Source organism: Nannobrachium achirus (genome assembly GCF_963921795.1).
Source record: "Nannobrachium achirus genome assembly, chromosome: 2".
Taxonomy (NCBI): Eukaryota; Metazoa; Chordata; class Actinopteri; order Myctophiformes; family Myctophidae; genus Nannobrachium; species Nannobrachium achirus.
Window position 1 is genome coordinate 37,289,357 of NC_137811.1, and position 23,115 is coordinate 37,312,471.

At 41.0% G+C, this 23,115-nt stretch overlaps 2 protein-coding genes across 3 annotated transcripts; one reads left to right on the top strand and one right to left on the bottom strand.

The window, feature by feature from the left end:
- Positions 1-1,470: 1,470 nt before the first annotated feature.
- On the bottom strand, positions 1,471-14,027 carry LOC308294231 (uncharacterized protein). The gene is made up of 9 exons (XM_080736958.1): positions 14,002-14,027; positions 11,490-11,609; positions 11,245-11,391; positions 7,651-7,761; positions 7,383-7,562; positions 6,446-6,556; positions 6,195-6,350; positions 5,013-5,696; positions 1,471-4,506 (listed from the first exon to the last, which is right to left on the bottom strand). The coding sequence occupies exons 2-9, from the start codon at positions 11,596-11,598 to the stop codon at positions 3,536-3,538; spliced, it is 2,469 nt and encodes an 822-aa protein (XP_080593084.1). The 5' UTR covers positions 11,599-11,609; positions 14,002-14,027; the 3' UTR covers positions 1,471-3,535.
- tap1 (transporter 1, ATP-binding cassette, sub-family B (MDR/TAP)) lies at positions 13,420-22,890 on the top strand. Of its 2 annotated transcripts, none has more exons than XM_080736969.1 (13): positions 13,420-13,648; positions 14,627-14,962; positions 16,426-16,621; positions 17,131-17,245; positions 17,599-17,729; positions 18,003-18,208; positions 18,531-18,728; positions 18,991-19,119; positions 19,544-19,729; positions 19,963-20,136; positions 20,823-20,982; positions 21,169-21,305; positions 22,161-22,890. In XM_080736969.1, the coding sequence occupies exons 2-13, from the start codon at positions 14,639-14,641 to the stop codon at positions 22,392-22,394; spliced, it is 2,190 nt and encodes a 729-aa protein (XP_080593095.1). In that variant the 5' UTR covers positions 13,420-13,648; positions 14,627-14,638; the 3' UTR covers positions 22,395-22,890. The 2 variants fall into 2 exon arrangements, with proteins under 2 accessions (XP_080593095.1, XP_080593096.1); XM_080736970.1 differs by lacking the exon at positions 13,420-13,648 and adding an exon at positions 14,091-14,133.
- Positions 22,891-23,115: the final 225 nt, after the last annotated feature.

Sequence of the window (23,115 nt, forward strand, 5' to 3'; positions counted from 1 at the left end):
AATAAAGCTGAAGTTACAAATAAAATCCAAATGGTCTTTTGTATGAATATGTGTGTATGGGTGGGTAAAAACGACACAGCACCGCAGACCACTGTAATGATGACTTGACCATGCAATGCTTTAATCTTCAACATTTTTAAATTTTAAATTTTCAAAAATGGCTGATCACAATGCATCACGGTGTCATGCATTGTGACCATGTAGATCTGCATTGCGGTGGGAGGGGTGTTTGCCTAAACTACGTACGCCAGGGTTAAAGCGGTTTAAAAGGAAGTTTGATTTTTAAATCTGACCCATATTTTCAAACTGCATATTGTTTGAGAGTGTTGTCCAGCAATTCATAACAATGAAAGCCAATCCGTTCAAAGGTGGGTGCTAACATGGGCCGTTATGGGAACAGGAAATGGGCCTGACACAAACAGGAAGTTTCTAGATGAGGCGAATAGCAACAGGAAATGGAGTGGGCCGGGTTGATAAAGGTCGAAGGTTATCACCGTGGTGATGTGGAATGTGATGGAATAGGACAATGGGGCTTGGCAGGTGTGTACAAGACCATTAAATCATAACGGAGCCTATGAACAATAGAGCTGAAATTAGATGTGTTTAATAGATATTCAAAAGAAAAGCTTACCTTGCTGCAGGCCATGTCATTACATCTACAGTAATCAAGTAACAGAGCCAAGAACAAAGAGGCCAGATGGATTTTCCCAAATCAATGTCAGCTTTTAGAAATGCAGCCTATCTTTTTTACTGTTATAATTTGCTGAGTGTCTGTCAATAATCAGTTTAACCTGACGAAAGGAGGTCCAACTTGTATTCCTCACAATAATTCAAATAGCTGGCCTGCTACACTTTTAACAGTTAACATGTGCTGTGGGAGTGTAGATAGCTCACCTTGACGAATCCTGCTCAGGCCAAGCAGAACAAGTGTCCTTAAAACCAACATCTTTAGCATCCTGGCCACCTGGAGCTCTCTTCTCTCCTCCAAGCAGTGTCTGTGGTCCAGTACAGGTCTTGGGTTCAACTAAACCTTGGCTCCTCAATCCAAATACGTTGCCGTAATCACTCTGGATTCCCTGTGGTTCTGCGAACTGGCAGGACTTGTGTGTGTCGCTGTTCACAATGGAACTGTGTGAACAGTCTTTGCTGACTGTACCCCCATCCCACCTTCTAATACAACCACCCCGCCCACTGTTCACTCAATTCTTTTTCAGAAGCCCCTGCGGATATCTGGACAACTTCCTGCCACTGTGTACAGAAGAATAGCAGTGGGCCACTTGCCTGTGTGTGTGTGTGTGTGTGTGTGTGTGTGTGTGTGCGCCCAAGAGCATGTGTGTGTGCTGGTTGCTGTGCCTTGTTTAGACTCCACGTCACAGACAAGTGTGCGGTTGATTAGATCAAACACACTATTATTACAACGCAGAAGGTCGTTATAGTTAAGAGAACAGAGTGTGGTTTGAATTTGACCAAATGACCTTTATTAAGATTCCCAAATCTTCTCTTAAATGTCAAATCAAGATAAACATATTTTGGTATGATTTAACAACGAATCATGTTATTTATTTTTCTCATAAACTGAAAATGAAGGCCGAGGAACAATTATTACACCAAGTTAAATTATATAAGGAACGATCTGACAAATAATTGCACTTAATTCAATCCACAAAACAAAATAGCCTTTTGATTACTTATAACATTAGATTGTTTCAAATATTGTTGACTTGTTCCAGGCAGCAATGTATTTTGGTTAACCACAACCAATGCTTAAAAACCTACCAATGACAATCCAATTTAAGATGGTTGATTTGGCAAAACATTTGACCCCAAACAGAACATTACATCAATTCACATATAGTAGGTTCTACCATGCATTTTCACAACAATTAACACATTAATATTACAAATGATGCATTCTTGGCACACAACACAATGTATAACTCAATGTGTAACCATGAAACGTCTGCTCTTAACCATCCCCATGGGGACAGCGGCGTCATGCCCTTGAAACTGAGGGTCCGTGGTTGTTTTTGTTTTAGGGGGGAGTTGGTACTATCATTTTCTTTTTTAATAATAGTAATTATGTCGTTGCTACCTACTATAGTAGTTAGCTATCCCTCAATCCAGTAGCTTACAGTAGAAGGCTAGTGACTGCAAAGCATCCCACTTACAGTAATATTAGTAGAAGAGAGGTTATATATGTATATATATATTTTTTTACCAACACTATCAAAGGTTATAGTTAGCAAACCAGTGAATTCCATTTGATATTTCCAGGTCAAGATGCAAGGAAAATATCTGTATCTGCTAAAAAATACATCAAGGCAGAAGTGCTGCGGTTAAGGGAAGTTACATCACGCAGTGCAGGTCTGTTTACATCCCCCAGACAAACAAACCTAAAGATTGTAGCTATTAACTCGCTCTTAATAGGAGTAACTTTATCAGAATCCATGTTTTTGTTTGGATATTGTTTATTACGAGCGCAACCGAAGGGTCGGGAGAAGTAGAACTGTTTTTTTCCCCAGCAGGGAATACTTTCGAAAAAAACAACAACATCCAGGAAAATACTCACGGCGGAAGTCGCACCGTTCTATGCAATCTCTGCCTCATATTGTAACCAGGCTTTTCTTTACGCAGACGAGTAAGCCTGGCAACGCGAGGCTATGTCGGCAGTCTCATATGTACACGTCCTGATTCCAATGCACTGTTTGAAAATATAACTAACACCTATGGTTTTGTGAATGAGTTAGCATTGCGAATATAGTGTTTGTATGTGAATTTATGCCAACTTAAAATGTTTGGTTGAAGCAGACAAGATTAAGCTTTTTTTTTTTTACATGGCTGCAGAAGCTAGTGAATAATAATAGTTATAATAACAACAACAGCACAAATAAGTGACATTAAAATCTCGAAATATATATACAGTATTTTACCCTAATATAAAGTTGGAGGTTACAGAGCTATTTAGTGAAGTTTTAAAATAATCCACCGAAAGCCTTTGAATATAATATGTCAAACGCCATGCAGATATGAGCAGAAAATTGCAATCATTTTCTTTCTTATTTTTCTGGGGAAAGACCTACATGCCTCCCGCTCCAATTGTGCCCACTCAGAATTAGGGATGGGACGATATGAAATTTTCATATCACGATTATTGTGACAAAAGAAATCGCGATTTACGATATTATCGCAATAATCAAAATCCATTATCCTTGGGCAGAACATTTGCCAAAAAATAGCAGATCTACAAGCTCACAACACGTCGCGTTGTGAGCTTGTAGATCTGCAATTTTTTTGATAGAAAGTGAAAAAAGACTCAAGTACGTATATTATAAGTACCTTTTACCAATTATAGAGGGTTTAACTGGATGCAGCTCGGCAAATAAAAGGTGAATTGATCCCAGTGCATGACAGAGGACGATATCATGATAAATCTCCACGATGCGATTATCGTGAGTGTTTTTTATCATGATAAACGATAATATCGCTTATGGTCCCATCCCTACTCAGAACTGTGGCGTGCATGATGACGCCCCTGCTATTGGACTACAGCTTTCTGTGGATGAGGCCCTCCTGCGGCTTCACTCTCCATGCAGTATTCTTCCCAAAGCTCATTGAACAAGTTCCCTGCAGAGTTATAAGTAGAGCAACTCTGATCCTTCTTGGGATCACACAGGCCCAAATCCATCCTTTTAAACACGACGCAAAACACCTGTCGGGAGAGAGGTTTTGTTTGTTTCTCTATGCAGTGGGTTTGGTAGTGTCGGTACACATCGGCCATGTTGGAGAACACCGGCTCCAGATACAGCTTGCTGATAGAGGAGCTGCCGGGGTACGAGGGCACCTTCGGTAAACTCTCGAGGAACGCCTTCAGGACCGAGTGCTCCGAAGCTTTTGGGGATTTCCTCGGCAACAGTTTCTTCTCCTTTGCCAAGGTTTCAGCTGAGGCTGACTCCTGGTTTGTTGGGCTTTGAGCCCAGTTCAGCACAGACCACTCCCCGACCCCAAAAGTAGAGAGGAACATCTTTTTGCAAACTTGTTTTCTGTCACCCCCAATTTCCAAGTGATAGCGCAGTGACACTGTCCTTCTCGATTGTGTCCACGGTGCACGTGTTCTCTCCACTATATCACGGTCGACGAGTCCTGCGATATGGACTTTTCTTTCGGTCCAGTTCATGCCGTTCCAGAATTTGTCAAAGATTTCCTTCCTCGTGTCGTCGCTGACGTCGTTACAGAAGCGGCTTGATGCTCTCTTGCATGCGTTGGAGGTGCACGTTTGTCCCATTTTCCTCGGCTCCTTAGTCACAGGGCTGCCATCTTTTTTTCTTTTAGTGACATACGATTTGCCCTGCATTCTGAGTTGCTTCTGTTTGTTTTGCTTCCATTGCAGTGGTCTGGCGACTCTGGATTTCTTTTTGTTGGCAGGCCCTGCCCCTTCCTGCTCCGGCTCCAATGACCCCATTGGTTCCAATGGTAAGCTTTCGTCGTGGTCAGAGGAATTGTCGTGTTCTACAATGAGAGGTCAAAGTCATCAATACTGTGAAACACTACCATTTTCATCACTGGCAGGCAGAAACCTTGTGTCAAGTTTCAAATGTGTATGTGTTTTGGTAAATTAAAGCCTACTTCATCATAGAAAAGTAGTGAAAATATAAGATCTACAAGCACACGACGCCTTGCGATGCGAGGCGTTGTGTGCTTGCCTTGTAGATTGGCTATTTTCACTATTTTAAATAGCTTTTAAAATAATTTTAAAAAGGAAGGTTTTGGACATACAAGGTTTCCACCCGACTATATTTACTATAGCCTAATATATACAGAAATATTGTTGAAAATGGTTGATAGTGTGGCCAATATCATATATTATTATTCTTATATCACCATGAGTAAGAGTATGAATACTGACTATGTAAAATATACAGTTTTATTCATATCATGATGGAAAGAAAATCTCCATACTGTTTTTTCATGAACTAAATAAGCATACATTGTGTATATGCTAATTATTAACTTACCTTCCTGGATTCCTTGGCCAGTAGTTGTGGCTACAGCTGAACCAATCTCTTTTGGTGTGCTCTGGGGTGGCGTTGTGGTCTGGTCCTGCTTCTTTTTTATCACCTTCCTTTTCGGGGCCTCTGTCTTTTTGTTAAAATACTTCTTTTGGGCCCAGCTTTGCACAGACCACTCTCCAACGCCCAAGGTAGACAGGAACATGTGCTTACAAACTTGTTTTCTCTTGCCATTGAGTCTCAAATGATAGCGCATTGAGACTGATCTCCGCGAATTTTCTTTTGCTGCCCGCGACCTCTCCACCGAGACCCGGTCAACTAATCCTGCGATAAATATCTTCCTCTGGGTCCAGTTCATGCCCTGCCAGAAGCCCTCAAACATCTTCTCTCTGACGTCTTCCTTAAAGTCATGGCAAAATCGGTTGGAGGCTCTCTTGCATGCATTTGAGCCGCATGGTGCTCCTATTGTCCTCGATTGTTTTGTCACACATTGACCGTCTTTTTTTCGTTTGCTTACATACGCTTTGCCCTCCATCCTCAGTTGTTTCTGCTGGTTTTGCTTCCACTTAGATGGTTCAGCCACTCTGGGTTTGGAGGTTTTCACTTTGGATTTGGCTTTGGATCTCTTCCTGGCAGGTCCTGCCTTCTCTAAACCAGTGCTCCCACTGTTGGCCTGCATATTAAGGCGTGCTGTAAAATAGCAGAATTGTTTAGCAGCAAGTAATTTAGGACAGTCAAATAACCGCCTATTTAGGTCATGTAGTTAAACAAATTCAATAAATGTCAAAGATTTTTCAAAATTAGGGAAAACAGCTATTTTTGCTATTTGTCATATGACGTATATAAGGGATTAACTGGTGATACCTGTGGGCATACAGTATCTCTTGACATTCAGATAATGTCGGAGGTAAATTGATGGCCATACATGCTTGCATTGAATTATTCTCGTATCTTCCTAATTTTAGCATCAACATAAAGTCGGAGATCCATGCCATTCCCATGTGGATCCCGAGATCCATATAATTAGATTTTGATGTATAATTAGATTTTGATACAAAATGTACTGAAACATTTCAAATAATGTGTGGACTCAAACATAAACATTAGAACCTATAGACCAAGAAGGTCTGAGTCTATAGCAAAGTAATGTTCAACGAGGACAACACCTCAGACATCTCTCTCACTTACCATTATCAAGGATGAAAGGAACAGAGTTCTGTCCTGGGCAGACTGGACACTGGCCCATCATCATTTGGTCTGTAATTACAGAGTGACAATGTATTCTGGAAGCGGCATCTTTCTCCAAATGAAAATTCCTGCTTCCATCAGTGAGGTGTAAGTGCCCTGGGGGGGGAAAAACACATAGCACCTGGTTATGATTTGTACGTCGCTCACGTGTGTCACTGAAAAGCACTACAAAACACATGATGAATACTGACCCTGTTGGATGTGGTGGTGCATTCCAGCAGTATCGGTGATTGTAGGTCTATGCATATGAGGGTTATTGGGATTTTTTGGAAGGAGACCAATATCCTCCATTGAAGAAAAGGCTGTAAAAGAGAATAGTTTCTTTAAGCCTACTGCTTCCGACTGCACAAGACAACGTATTCGATGAAGGCTTACAGATTTCAACATATTAATTCATATTATCAAACACCACTGCAGTGTATCCTAATCCAGATGGGATTATGCGTAGCGTTAGTGGTACCATTATCCGTTCTGTCCTGAAGATTTAAGTTTAAAAAAATAAAGTGGCATCATAATAACTCTAGTTGGGGTCATACGTACAGTATAAGCTTACACAATGTTATACGGTTGAAACAGTGTATGAGTTTATTCTCTATCTAACCAACAACTGCAACCAGCGTTATGAAGTGTTACTTCCCACTGGTAACTGCCATGCCTGAGCATGTACTTCCTCATTTTCCCCATCAACATTTTACCTTTATGTAATACAAATCCTTAATGAACTGACACACTCAGACAGAGTTATATTTCAAATAATTTATGGACTCAATAAATAAACATTTTGAACCAGAAGACCAAGCAGGTTCATACAGTAAATCAGGGGTCTTCAACAGGGGTCCTCAGAGTTACTACAGGGGGTCCTCCAAATCTTTGTGTGATAGAAACTTTTTTCTCCTTTTTTAGAGAACTTTAGCCGAAAATATATTTTTGGCAAAGAGGTTTTGTGTTCAAGCGGTTAAATATATGAGAACACAAATTTACTGTCAAACAATGAAACTATGGGATCTATGAATTGGTAAGTGGGGGTCCCTACTTCATCTCTCTCTGAACTAAGGGGTCCTTGGCCTGAAAACATGGAAGACCCCTGCAGTAAATGGTGTGAAGACCTGCAACAACTCTATCACTTACCATTATCAAGGATGCCAGAGTTCTGTGGTGCGCACTGAGCATTGTGGGCGGCATTGTGGGCGGCATTGTGGGCAATCATCAGTGCCTGTGGGTCTGTAATCACAGAGTGACCATGTATTCTGGAAGTGGCATCTTTCTCCAAATGGAAATGCCTACTTGCATCAGTGAGGTGTAAGTGCCCTGGAAAAACAACGCATGGCACCTGGTTATGATTTATAAATCACTGATGGGGGGAAAACATTACAAAACACGCATGAATACTACTGACCCTGTTGGATGTGGTGCATTCCAGCTGTCTCTGTGATTGTAGATCTATGTAGAGGGGGAGCATTGTTGGTGGCCTTTGGATGGAGACCAATATCCCCCAGTGCAGCAAAGGCTATAAAGAGAAATAACAGCTTATATCAGCCTTCTTCTTCATGATGTACAGTATGCCTATATATTTCAAAAGTTATACAGTTGAAAGATCTTGTAGAACCGCCGGTTCCATCCAGACCGAAGCATAAGTTTCCCTCACTGTCAATTATGGATTAACGCATGATATGCAAATTGAGCACATGCCTAGGGCCATGGAGATAATGACCTTCAGACGTATTATTGTAGAAAATGTTGGAGTGAATGGGTTTGGGATCCGGAACCAGTGGAACTGGAGGAATCGGATCCAACATTGAGGAACCGGAATCAGTTCCATCACATCTGGAACTGTTTCCGGTTTATCACACTGTCAGAGCTGGTATTTGGACTTCACGTCTGCTATTCATTACAATACTGGTGGTTCTCAAACTTTTTAATTTCAAGGACAACCATAACTCTGAGAGTGTACAAGTGGACCCTTTTGGGTCCATTTGGTCCCATCTGTACATTCCAGAGTTACAGACCTGTAAGGGTCCATTTGAAACTCCCTATAGGAATCATTAAAAGGGAAACAGTACACGAGATCAGATCCCAACCCTAAATGTAATACATATTGAAATAACTATTGCATTATTTTGAAAATATAGTATCATGAAATAGTTTGAATGCTTTGTAAATTAATTCACGCAATGATGTACGTCTAGAGCGTAGGCACTAGGCAGGTCAAATGTCAATTTCTTTACCTTTTGTCTATATTCAAATTGTATTACACATTTTTTGGCAATTCATTATTTTTACATTTTATATATTTGCATACATTAGTTGCCCGTTTTCTTATTCATTTGTTTGTTTATTATCCATTAGGTGTTCTTACCATTTATTTTACATCCCTCCTTTATTTTTGACAGTGCTATTATTTATACTTTAAACATATGAAATACCGAGATATATTCTTCAACAGATCCACCTTTAATCCACGGTGAGGCCTTTAGGAGGGCCATTCAACTGCAGCAGCTGAATGGAATGTTTGGATTGGGGTCTGGTGCAACGCACAGGTTCTGAACCTGGTGAGAGCAGGAGAGGACCTGGTAAGACGTAGGAGGAGCCCGGCCAGGAGTCAACCCATAGAGCCTAGTTCTTCCACGCGCCAGAATGGCTCCCCAATCCTGGCAGAGTAGTTCCGGTGCTGCACATTGAGTGACCCTGTCTTTCCCTAATAGGACTGATCGTGGATAGCTACTGGGACGTAAGTCGGGACTTGATCAACCCCGGCTGGGTCACCTGGGCGAGGGTGTATGATGTTGCGAGACCCGAAACACCCGTCGACCCCAGGCTACATCACTGATGATACGTCCCAGCTGCATCCTTGTGATGTTTTTTACACTATTAGTTCTATTTATAGTGGCTCATAGGAATAGACTATGTGACAACCAGGAATAGTTTGGTGACCACCGGAGACTCGGTTGACGGCCGGAATTTAGACGGCACCCGGGAGCAGGTTGGGTTAGCGCCCCAGCCTGTGTCTTCCGTGAGGAAGAAGCCCAACAAATCCACGGTGAGGCCTTTAGGAGGGCCATTCAACTGCAGCAGCTGAATGGAATGTTTGGATTGGGGTCTGGTGCAACGCACAGGTTCTGAACCTGGTGAGAGCAGGAGAGGACCTGGTAAGACGTAGGAGGAGCCCGGCCAGGAGTCAACCCATAGAGCCTAGTTCTTCCACGCGCCAGAATGGCTCCCCAATCCTGGCAGAGTAGTTCCGGTGCTGCACATTGAGTGACCCTGTCTTTCCCTAATAGGACTGATCGTGGATAGCTACTGGGACGTAAGTCGGGACTTGATCAACCCCGGCTGGGTCACCTGGGCGAGGGTGTATGATGTTGCGAGACCCGAAACACCCGTCGACCCCAGGCTACATCACTGATGATACGTCCCAGCTGCATCCTTGTGATGTTTTTTACACTATTCCCTCTTTGGTAATAATAGAGAAAGTGTGTGTGCTATAGGCAACACACTATTGTTCTTGGGTTAGGGTTAGGGTTTTTGCCAGCAAAGTGAAACTGCTTTTCGTTAACCTTTGCACAACAGAACAGTGAAACTTTTTGTCATGCTTCACATGGCATCACAATATATAATATTAGAAATGATAAGGCAGAATTCAGTTCCCAGGGGATTCCTCATGACATGCGTCAGTGCAACCACACCTTTCTAGTGTGGCATGACTGGCATCATTGCCACTTATTGCCAGATCTGTATATGCTCAGTGTGTCACTCGTGGGTACAGCTTGGGCCTAGAGATCTGTTGGGTTCTAAGTGGTTAATTACTATAGGAGCTAGGTTACTATAGCTCCTATATCGGTTACTATAGATGAATTACTATAGGAGATATAGCTATAGAGTGTGGCTCTCCCCACTGGTTGAGAATTTAAACACACCCATTGCATAGGGATGGGCATTTTGACCTTTTTGGGTAAATGTTTAACCTTTCAACAGTGGGCCGTGGTTAACCGCCTATGACGCCATAAAAACAAATAAAGTTGCAGTCCTATGTGTGGGCAGTTCAAATACAGCCTAAAACATTGTAACATACATTAGGTCTATATCTCATACATAAGGTTATTTATCTTTTTTACAAATGTTTTTTCTTTATACGATATTGTAAAATATTGAATGAGGAACAATTATAGATTATATTTATAGATGTATTCCATTGATATTCTGTTTAATATTTTATTTATTTATTATTTTATTTTATTTCCTTTAACGGTTAGTGACACACATTCCAATTAAATGGTTAACCGTTTAACGGTCTCATCCCTAATCGGTGACCTGTATAGGTGAAACATTGTCCTCAACATGCACTTAGCGGGTCTGAAAAACGTTAACTCATAACAGAAAATCAAACCTCGGTTCGAAGTGGAGCGGTGAATTTGAGCAGCTGTACCCTATGTGAGTGAGTGAGTGAGTGTAAACTGTGCCTGTGAGTGAGTGGTGAGTGTGCCTGGCCTGCACAAAACAGCGCCCCTCCTTTAACTAGTGTTTTGTGTGTGGCCACTCAAGGTATTGCCAGGCTACGGACACGGCCAGCCAGCCACCCAGCCACCCACCCAGCCAGCCACAGACATACCCACGGACATACCTGTTCATTGGGAGTGCTTTCACCGCTCCAAAAACCTAAAGATGCCACTGCAGTACATATTTCATAATTGTTCACCAAAACGTGTGGAAGGTTTTCACCTATTCATTCTGCCTATTAATTATTCAGATATGAAATCGTTTTATGAGGTGTTGTTCCCAGTTCCCACTTTCAGCTGCCATATCTGAGCATGGCATGCCTTTTCCCACAATTTTGTTTTCACGTAAAACTAATTATTGATGAATGTTATATTTCAAAGTTATATTTCAAACAAATGTGTGAACTAAATCATAAACATTTGGGCCAGTAGACCAAGTAGGTTCTTAGTTAAGTTCAGTGAGGACAAGAGAGCCCTCCAACAACTCTATCACTTACCATTATCAATGGTTAATGGAACATTATGTGATTGGCACTGGGCAAGCATCAGTGCCTGTTGGTCTGTAATTACAGAGTGATGACATTGTTTTCTGCCATCTTTATCCAAATGAAAATTCCTGCTTCCATCGGTGAGGTGTAAGTGCCCTGGAAAAAACAACAACACATCATGGCACCTGGTTATGATTTGTAAATTATAATACATGTCATGGAAAAGTGTCACAAAACACATGATGGATACTGACCGTGTTGGATGTGGTGGTGCATTCCAGCTGAATCCATGATTGAAGGTCTATGCATATTGGGGGGATGAGGATCATTGTTGTTGGCTTTTGGATGACCGAAATCGTCCATTGCAGCAAAGGCTATAAAACAAGAAATAACAACGTATTTAAGCCTACTGCTTCTAGCATAGTGGTTCTCAACCAGTGGTCCTTGAGGGAGTTCCAGGTGGTCCCCAGCTAAATGATGGAGATTTGGTAACCAAATGGACCCTTATATAGATCTTTAATTCTTGAGAGCACTTTAAATTATGGTTGAACATCTGCATTACTTCACAGGTCTACACAATTACAGAATGTAGAATTCTTATTTTTGAATGATCTGTTCTCTCTTATGGTACCAACATCAATACAGCATGGAATTGTGGACAAAATACTCGAAGTTTTGGGTCTGAGAGGCTAAAATCTCATCAAACGGTGGTCCGTGGCTCAAATGCAGAATAAAAAAAGCACCTTGACGTGAAAAGGGTTGAAAACCACTGTTCAATCCGAGCCAAGCACTCACGATTCACAGATTTTAAATGTATGCAGGCCTATAATTCATATTTTCTAACAGCACTGCATCCGAATCCAGATGTGATTATGTGGAACAGTCACGCGCGTAACCACTGTATGCAACAAAAAAAAATCAGGCCTAGGCTACATTATGCGTTCTGCATGGGCCCGAAGCTTTCGAGAACCATAAAACAAAAATAAGGGAATAGAAACAACAATGTAACAACAACGTTGTTACGTTAAGCTACGCAGTTGTGTGCGAACGAAGACGGATTCAATCTCGTTAACTGTCGATGTTTTAGAGCTGACGTGCCAAACATAATGCCTCTCGTCGCGTTGGGCGTATATGCTTACACAATGTTATACAGTTGAAAACGTCTCGTAGACCCGTCGGTTCCATCCAGATCGAGGCTTCTCCACAAAACAACGTTTCCCCCACACACTGTCACTTCACTCCATTGTCACGCCCGACCAGACAGTCGCGGTGCTCTTCAGTCCCCGAAATGCTGCCCCCGTCGATGAGTGATTGTCGTCTTATTTTACCCCAAAATAAAATACCTGGAACTAACGGTATGAATTTGTTGCTTCTTCCCAAAAGGCAGCTGCCATGTCTGGGCATGCGCACTGCGCCGTTGAGGTGGAAAATAACAATGTGTTCCACGTATTAATACAGGCTGATCGTGGCTTACATTTGGCTTTATTACAGCGGTGGCCTTTTAAACCGGCGGGGACACAGCTGCATTTGATGTCCACAGTCTTTACACTCAAATCGTGTCAGAACGATCATTGTATTATCATAGGCCAAGGAAACCGTCAGTTCCTGGTTTTCTGGCTTTGTACAAAATGTCGTCTGCAGCATAGATATAAAGATACGCACAATTCATACGTTTTTGTATGAATTGAGTAAAAAGGGACACCAGTGCAAACACGCCTAACTAACCGCTTTCTTGTGGTCTTTATCTTTTATAGTCGACCTTGTATCAGAGAACTGTGCTGTCCCGTATCCTTTCCTATGCAAACTTCGAATAAAGTGTTCAATCGATCAATCAAAACGACAAATTAAGAATATAATCGGAATTGGGACAGGAGTGCTTTGTCTAATGTGGAAAAGTATGCACGGTGTGCAGAATGAGTCACGGCCACGCGGTGGCGGCATTGCACGCGAAAATGCATTTATTTTCAATCTGAAGTTTGTTGTTTTAAATCATCATTTTTAAACATTACTTATTTGTCGCCGTTTTGTAACGGTTAAAACCTATAGTTTAGGGTCTGGGTTGTTGGGGCAGTCCAACCGCGGTCGACATAATTCGGTCAGGAGTCCATGACTCCATGGCACCCATGGCCATGTCCCTTGTCCCCGCAGACCGTGCATGAACACTGGGGGATTTCCATTGCTGGCTTCTTAAAAATCATACACTTTCACTTTCACTTTTTCCCCCACCCACAGTCGTATAGCAGCAAAAGAGTGCACCGACCGATCGGATGGTTAAATGAACAGAATTAATCTAGATACTATTTGAATTAGTCTGGAGTAAAAACAACATCAACAACAACAAGAGTTAGAAGAAGGCGTCTCTCTGGACGGTCCGTCATTCACGCAAACAACACTGGATGTGAAAAGGAACTCGGTACGTTCCCGTTTCGTATGGAAAAATCTTTAAACTTAGCTTTTTTGTAACTTAATTTAACATATCGCTACATTATTGCTATCATTTTTCTTTACAAGAAAGCCTTTCGGCGACCATGGCAGCCTGGGCTCGTGTGGCGCTGCTGTTCCTTATCTAGAGACATGATATGAGCGCCTGACCGAAATTTGGTTTGTTTTAGGCTAAACACAAAACCGAGGTACATTTTCTTTCAATAATGTTGCAGCTACAAGGTTGTATTTTCGGTTTCGGTTGCACTTAAAAGTAGTAACTTGCAAATGACAGCTATTAATGTACATAGAAGCAGAATAGGCTGTATTTACGACTACACTTACCAGAACCCCTTCGTTCAGTTCGTTGTGGACGCTGAGCATGCGCATTACGCGGATATACAGTCAAATACAAGTTCTTTGGCTGCTATGGAGTGGTTGTGTAGCATTGTCTGCTGAGAAAAACCTATGTGACAGGTAAAACAGTCATTATTTATCTACGGTTTCACAATGTTGAGGTAATAATACAATAAAACAATAATAAAAACGAAACCAGAAAATGTAAATTATTTTCAATAACGGAAATGAATCCAAAAAATTAAAAATACCATTTGCCTAGCACAAAACAAAAGTGAAAGTTACATTAGCCCCTTTAAACCTGTGTGTTTTGAGATATGAGCCTTACAACTCTGAACTGTATTGTATTCCAGTGTAATAACTAAGCTTTTGTATGAATTGAGTACAAAAGAGACCCCAATGTAAACAAGGCTAAAAGCTTTCTTGTGGTCTTTATCCTTTTAGTTGACCTTGTATCAGTGAACTGTACTGTCCTGTACCCTTTCCTATGCAAACTTCTAATAAAGTATTCATTCAATCAATAAATCAATCCTGCCCTGCTGTATCGATTTAGATCACGGATTGTTTTGTGGATGCATGCATTCTAATTCACACCTTTGTACTTACATTACAGAACCTGTATGGCATGGTGGGGAAAATGAGCTGTTTGTTTTATCCACTTTTGCTGTGCCTGGATGCGTGTGTGGTGCTCACAATCGGCGCAGCCCAGTCTTCCCCTCACCTCATCCATCATCCCTTCATCACTTTGTGGGGTGGAGGGCTGGCCAGGGCTGGCCTTCTGCTCTCCCTCATCTTCACCTACCCCGGGAGCCCACCATGGATAAATGGCTTCGAGGGGCTCCAGAGCGTCGGGGTCCTGTGTTTCCTCTGTCCAGTCTACGTCAGCCTTCTCTGGGTGCTGGGTCAGTCCACCTTGGACCAGTTGTGGGGGTGGTACTCCTGGGAAAGGGTGTGTAGTAGTTATTGTGTAATTATACACGTATAATACTTATAATTATATTAACACGGACACACACACACACACACACACACACACACACACACACACACACACACACACACACACACACACGCACACACACACAGAGGCTAAGATGAGTATCTTATCCAGAGCTACAGTATACTTCATTACTTTCAATAGCACTTCACTATCATAAAATGCTTGCTGATGCATATTTCTTGAACTTAACTGAACATAAATGATAAAAGTAAGTATTAGGCCTAATGCTAAAATAAACAAAAATGTCAGTTATCTTCAATAACTGAATTGAAAAGTAGGGATGCCCCGATCAGGGTTTTTGGAGCGGTGAAAGCGCTCCCAATAGACAGGTATGTCCGTGGGTATGTGGGTGGCTGGGTGGCTGGGTGGCTGGCTGGCTGGCTGGCTGGCCGTGTCCGTCCGTAGCCTGGCAATACCTTGAGTGGCCACACACAACACACTAGTTAAAGGAGGGGCGCTGTTTTGTGCAGGCCAGGCACACTCACCACTCACTCACAGGCACAGTTTACACTCACTCACTCACTCACTCACTCACATAGGGTACAGCTGCTCAAATTCACCGCTCCACTTTGAACCGAGGTTCGATTTTTTTGCTCCAGATCCGATACAGATCAAATATTATTGCTTCCGATTCGATCCCGATCTTTCCCGATCCGATCTTTTGGCAAGGCATTAAGAAAAAAAAACCTATTCATTCTATCACTTGTGCAGCACTGAATCAACAAATTAAAAACAAAACTTATGAGTAGTGTATAGTGATATAGGCCTACTAGTGCAGTGTTTCTCAATCATTGTGCAGCGGACCTTTGGTGTGGCCTTTGAAATTTGGCAGTGAAGTCACGATTTAAGGACTTTTAAAACCTGTTTAATACCTCAAAAAATAAAATAAAATAGACCATTACAGCATCAAAAATAATCAACAAACTATATAAAAACTGGTAAAACATTGGCCATTTTTAAAGTTGAAACAAAATAAGTTAAGAACCAATTAACCAGTCTGCTTGAAAAGTATGCAGTAGCAGCTAGTTGACAGTGCAGAGAGACATAATTGCCTTCCTTTGATCCATTAACAAGGGGCCAATTACTACTTATTGGCATCAGCTGCCAGCTGGACACAGAGTCTGACACAATCACCTTCCCTCTGCAGTGCTCTGTCTGTCTCATTTCTCCAAAAGCCCTTGAATATGATTGAAAATTATTAAGGATTACTGTGATTATGGTAAGCTTACATTTCATATCGCATTCACCTTACCTGTAACTTTCAGTACTCCCAGAAAATATTTTTTTGAAAAAAAAAAAAAAAATTCGGCACGTGATCGGATCGGCCGCTGATCGGATCGGCCGCCGATCCGATCACGTGATCGGGCAACACTATTGAAAAGTGTAACCCCTCATGTGTTGTTGTTTTACAGCTATTACAGAACTATGTCATAACCGTAGTGGCTTGGCTCTACTGGAGTGGTTACATCTCGCCTCTTCTCACGAAGATGACCCGTGAGAAACCAAAGGAGACCAGTGGGGCCTCCCTGAAGAGACTGATGGGATACATGCTGCCCTACTCCAATCGCTTTGTTGTTGTGCTTATTCTGGTTGCTCTCTCCTCCTGGGGTACGTGGATCTTCACCTTGGCCTACTCAAAAGTTAATAGTTGATTATTGTTGTGTTAATTGCAATGAATAATTATTTGGTTAGTTGAGTAAACTGAAAGATGAATGATTTATTAGCCAAGGTCTAGCAGAAACATCTGTGCTTGCCCGATCAACCGTGAACGTGAGGAACAGTGCAGACAGTTTTCTTTGCAAGAGATACAGAAGTAGTAATTCAAGCATCAGGTTTTCATAACTAGGAGTTGGTTACTTATCGTTTGTACATCACATGGTATTATGTGTAACTCTTGTTTGCTTGTCACATGAGAGGTCAGAGGACATGGGCAGCAGGATGAGGTTCAGTGTTACAGGATGATGTATCTACAGTGTTAAGAAGAACACTAAAGGACATAGGACAAAGACTGGCTGGGATCAAACCTGTGCATTCTAATTACAAAGCGGTCTAACGCTATAGTCTGTTTCTCCAAATATACAGTATGTCTACTTGAAATGTCTGCACTTTGTCCTCAGGCGAGATGGCTATCCCTCAGTATACTGGCCGTATGGCTGACTGGATCATGAATGAAGAGACTCCTGATGCTTTCACTTCAGCCATTACGGTTATGGCACTGATGACTGTTGCAAGGTAAGCTTTGTGTATGTTGTTGAACCACAAAGACTGCAAAAAGCATTGCTCCCATGACACTAACAGTTTGTTCAAACTTGCTTGTATTGTTTGAGTGGCTTTAGATTATGATTTATTTGGTAGACAAGACGTCTTCATCTCAAGGTTGCTCATTTCATAACTGTTGAAAACACTTGATTTACTATGTATCTATATTTCTTATTACAATAGACTAGCTATAATAGTATATGTTATGGTAGTTACAGTATTTCTAGTAGAAGTACTATTTCATGCTGATCTATTCTACAAGCTCAAGTTGGAAAAAAATATTGAAAGGTTTTGTGTCTCCATTCACTTTTTGCTATCTCCTCCAGTGCTGTGTTTGAGTTTGCGTGCGACCTCATGTATAACATTACCATGAGCCGCATCCATACTTCAGTCCAGGGTATAGTCTTCCAGTCTGTGCTGAAACAGGAGATTGCTTTCTTTGATGCCAGTAATTCAGGCAAGTCAACTTCCCAATACTTTGCATACATAGGGCTAGCCTGGAAACCTAAAATAATAGCAGTTATATTAGTCTGGCCATGCCAGGCTAACATAGGGCTGGCTTCATGGACAGGGTTTGTCAAAACAAAAAATAAACTAAAAAAGTCTTTGAAAGCCTTAAACGTTTATTTAATAAACTGACCATATATTTCAAGTGCTTTATCAGTCCCATATCATTTATCTTTAAACTTAAACTCTATGGTGCTAATACTGTATTTGCTTACTGTTCTAGGTGAAATTGTGTCACGTATTACCAATGACACCAACAAAATGAGTGAATCCTTGAGCGAGGACCTGAGTCTTTTGATGTGGTATTTTGCTCGTGTCAGTTTTGTATTTTTTTACATGGTCTGTCAGTCGTGGAAGCTATCTCTTTTGACTTGCATGGGACTTCCCATCATCTGGGTCATCCCAAAGTTCTCTGGAAGATTCCACCAGGTGAAGTTGTCTCCCCAGTACTCCTCATTCTACCTATATTCCTGTTGATTGAGCTTCATATACATTTTCAGTTGTTTTCACAGTATATCTGAAGGCTGTATAGTGAGCCACACCTCTTTGTTTGGCTTTGTTCACAAACTGCACACATATTAACGTGCTATCGATAGCTAAAGATTGGACAGTGAGGCCAAGACATGATTAGACTCTATTTCTTGTTCATGTACGAACCTTTTTATTTTCAAGTATAATCGTCCATATTTGTAAATACGATATTGCTAAATAATTTCAGTTAGTCAATTAATACTTTTTGTCCATTCTTCAGAAACTTTCAGCAGAGGTTCAAGAATCACTAGCTAAAGCCAACCAAGTGGCCACTGAAGTCTTTTCCAGCATTAAGACAGTGAGGAGCTTTGCCAACGAGGATGGTGAGACAGAGAGGTACCGCAAGCAGCTAGACGATACTTTTGAACTCAATAAAAAGGAAGCAGCAGCCTATGCATGCTCCACCTGGGCCAATAGTGTGAGTATTAAGCTGATATTCTTTTGTTTTAGCCTGTTAAGAGTTTGACAGATGGATGGTTCAGATTGTCATACAAGGCAGAGAGAAAAAATAAATAATACTTTTTGACTCAAATACTTTCTACTGATTATCTTGACTTTTGGACAGTCATTATATTGTTCTTTGTGACAAACCCCACCCATGTTGTATGCTAAGCAGATCGAAACAAGCATTTAAAATTACGTAAGACGCCAAAGAACATTATTTTTTTTTGTCCTCCTAGATGTCCGGTTTGGGCCTGAAGGTCTTTATTCTGTATTATGGAGGTCTGCTGGTGACCAGAGGGACTGTGAGCAGTGGTGCCCTGGTGTCCTTCATCCTTTATGAGCTACAATTTGCCTCTGCTGTGGAGGTGAGACCATTGCCAAAACATTATGGAAAACGTACACATCCCAGTCTGGATATTAAGGGTTTCATTTATCCAAAACATGATGTCCAGATGTTGACAATTAAGAAAGACCACAGGCAACAAATGCAGAGTTGTGTATTAATGCTGCAGCATTAGAAGTACATTAATTTATTATTTGGTACTTTTTGTGGTAATTGTTAGTCATTTCTCCATCTCCGGTGTGGAGATACACAGCTCACAACTCTGATGCTCCAATATTTATTTCGATAATAACAGACACATTTGAATTCCCAGTGGGATCTGCCATAGTCAAAATAAGTCAGGCAAGAGTTGCAAGATGTCTTTGTTATTTGAAAAAGATAACTCATCATTTACCATGAATCTGCATACAGTATGTGTGCTCCCTAATCTGCATCCTCTCTTCTAGTCTGTCATGCGTTGTTATCCGGAGGTGAAAAAGGCAATCGGTGCATCTGAGAAGATCTTTGAGTATTTGGATCGAAAGCCCCAAGTGCCCCCGGAAGGTACTTTGGAGCCTGAACATCTGAATGGACATGTTCAGTTCAAAAATGTCACATTTGCCTATGCTGGCAAAAAAGACCCAATACTAAAGGTATACAAGTAAACAGAAATTAGTATATTGAATGTTATCATATCCTGTCATATTATACACTCTCATACCATAGCGTATTGATATTTGTACAGTGACATGACTTTGTGTTGCCATTTAAATTTGCAATAATGTCAACAAGACAAATTCGTATATGCTTATTGCAAGTGATCACTTACGATGAAAAATATCCATCTACATTCTTCTCATTCTCATTCATCTAACTTCTACTACAGGATGTTTGCCTGGAGATGAAGCCAGGCCAGATCACTGCTCTTGTTGGGCTTAATAGTTCAGGGAAGACCACATGTTTGAGGCTGCTGGAACGGTTCTATCAGCCCCAAACTGGAGAGATCCTACTGGATGGAAAGCCATTGCAGTGCTACAAGGACCAGTACCTCCGCGATAAGGTGGCCAATCAAGAACAGCAATACTCAAATGTCTAATTGCATTTACAGTACATTTCAGAAACCTGATTCCAAAATTACATATCCACCATTTCACAACACACTAACTATTGAGAAAATGATTTCAAACATTTCATCATATTTTTTATTATGTGTCTCTTTACCAATATAAACAACATGTAAAATAGATAATAAAAGGGAAATGTGGGTTAGGCTCACAGCAGGTACGGTATGTGATTCAGGTCAACAGGTGATCATGTTTTGTTCCAGATGCTGTTGCATTCAACACCAACACCTCCACAATGTTCAACTGTGAATGTGGTCATTCAAAAAGCGTCTTTTAAAAAAAATACATCATTTATTTTTTCTTCGTACCCCACCCCAAGGACTGTGCCAATACGGTCTCCATTAACTTTTACTCAAATATATCCATAGTATAATACTGTATATTAAAGAATAGTAAATAACAAAAAATGAGCGGTGCTGATGATGATGATAGACTCACATGATGTTTAGAAATTAAACCATTGAGATTCACCATATTGCGGACATGTAACCAATTTGGAAGATGTGCAGGAAAATATTCTGCATGTAGCAAGATGTTGGTATGAGAACATGTCATAAACTGCAAACAATAATTTGACAGGCAGGCAGCCATTCAATTTTCCTTGTTTTGTTCCTGTTTTTAGATCGCTGTGGTGAGCCAGGAATGTGTGCTGTTTGCACGTTCCGTGAAAGAGAACATCGTGTATGGTTACGAGGATGCCTCTGATGAGAAGATGCGCTCGGCCGCTAAGTTGTCTAGTGCCCATGAGTTCATCTCTCAACTGCCAAATGGATATGATACAGGTCTGGCCTGGCAACTCTAGTTAGGAGAAAAAAACTAAACAAAAGCCCTTTTCCTATTACCAATACAATAGCAATACCTTTTAAGTGACATGCATGCATGTGTTGTATACCGGTACGTCCCTACAGTTAGTTGTGGTCCATAAGTCACAAGGAGGCTGTATGTTAACATATCATTTTGATTTATAGATGCGGGACAGAAGGGAGGCCAGGTCTCAGGAGGCCAGAAGCAGCGTATTGCCATTGCCAGAGCTTTAATCAGACAGCCTAAGATCCTGATACTGGACAATGCCACCAGTGACCTGGACACAGAGACTGAACATAAAGTAAGAAAACCCTGTTATTTATTACCACTAGCCATATGAATTTAACACTCGCATGACTGAGCCTGATTTTGAAATTTTGAGGTGGAATGGGTTTGCTCAAGAAACTCTCAGAAATGTGCCCTTTCTTGACTTTTCCTTAACATACAAGCCAAGTCTTGTTTTCTTTTTTCTACCAGTTGAGACGTTTTGTAAATATGAAATAAATATTTTTGAGTGTTTCCTGAGCAATCTTAATTCCATTTCCAAATCTCAAAAAAGGTCAAAACGACCTGTTCAGTCATGCATGTGTTTTAAAGGTAGGGTGACCAGATCCAAACTGTTCATTTGAGGGACAGAAGTACCACTTGTGTGGAACAATGTGGGACGAGCGGGCGGGGGGTTAAAAGCAAATTATTAATTAAGTTGCTAATAAATGCTTTGATGTCATATTCGACCATAGGCCTAATACTGTCAATTAATTTGTTATTTACCCCCCTATAGGGTATATTTCTCATGTTATTGAGAAGCTTAAAAACATATCTTGCAGGGAAAAGGACAATGAAAGAGATTTACCTTACAATGGAATACTCTGCCCTATAATGTATTCCAGTAGTCCAGTGTGGCCCAGTCTAGCTTGCTGTGAGATCACGTTAAGAGCAACAATCAGCGCACCTACTGTATATCAACACCTGCCAGTCACAATGTGGGACAGAGTCTCAATTTGGGGGACGCCTGAAAAGTCATGGAAATGTGGGACTGTCCCTCGCAAAGGGGGACATCTGGTCACCCTATTTAAAGGTGTATTACTTACTCTATTGTTTCTTTTTTTGTATTATTCTTCAATATTTAACGTTAATTCCCTATTTTACTGAACAGGTTCATGAAGCCTTGTTGAATGACAACAACCAGTGGTCTGTGCTGTTGATATCTCACAAAATGAGTGTGGTACAGAAGGCCAATAATATAATTGTCCTGGATAATGGCATGGTAATGGAGGAGGGGAGTCACGACGAGCTTATGGAGAAAAATGGCTTCTATGCTGATATGGTGCGGAAGCAAAATATAAGCTCTCGGTTTACAGAGGAAGAGGGGGCAAATGAAGCACACTGACACTACCATGATGCCCTCAATGAATGTGGTACTTGAATTTGAAAGAATGTCATCTGTTGGTTTACCAGAGTTCATGCCGCTCACGCTGATATTGCACTTTGTAAGCCGCTCTGGATAAAAGTGTCTGCTGAATGTCTAAAGTAAATTGTCTAAAGAATCAAGGAGAAACACAATACCAATGTTATCAACAGGCCTATTGCTGTCCCATTCTACTTTCTCGGGATAAATAAACCTTGAAATTGCCTGTGAAAAAGAAACATACTCTAAAACTTCCAAGCTTAACTAACTGGTCACACATTTTCAATTAGGTCTATATAAGGTTTTGTAAAGATGACATTTGTGTCATAGTTGTATTTATTTTTCAACATATATTTTAATCTACTTTTTCTACTTTTTTATGTCAACAATACACTGAAATTACCAATTCATGCTTTCACCATTTACTCTGTTTTTAGCTGTTTCTTTAATTCATTTATGTAAATAAATATTACTGATCCAGCAAGTTTGCTTTTGACCAAATATTTTCCATGACAATAAAGACATTAATTCAAGAATATTCTTACTTTATTCCCTGCTATCACTCTTTAATATTGACAAGGGTGTGTGTAGCACAATTTGTGCACTTTGGCATTAGCTGGGCCCTCTTGGCTGAGAATTATTTTCCACTCTGTTTTGGTGCCCGGATTTCCCAGGTGCCTGCTTTGTTTTGGTTACACGGTTT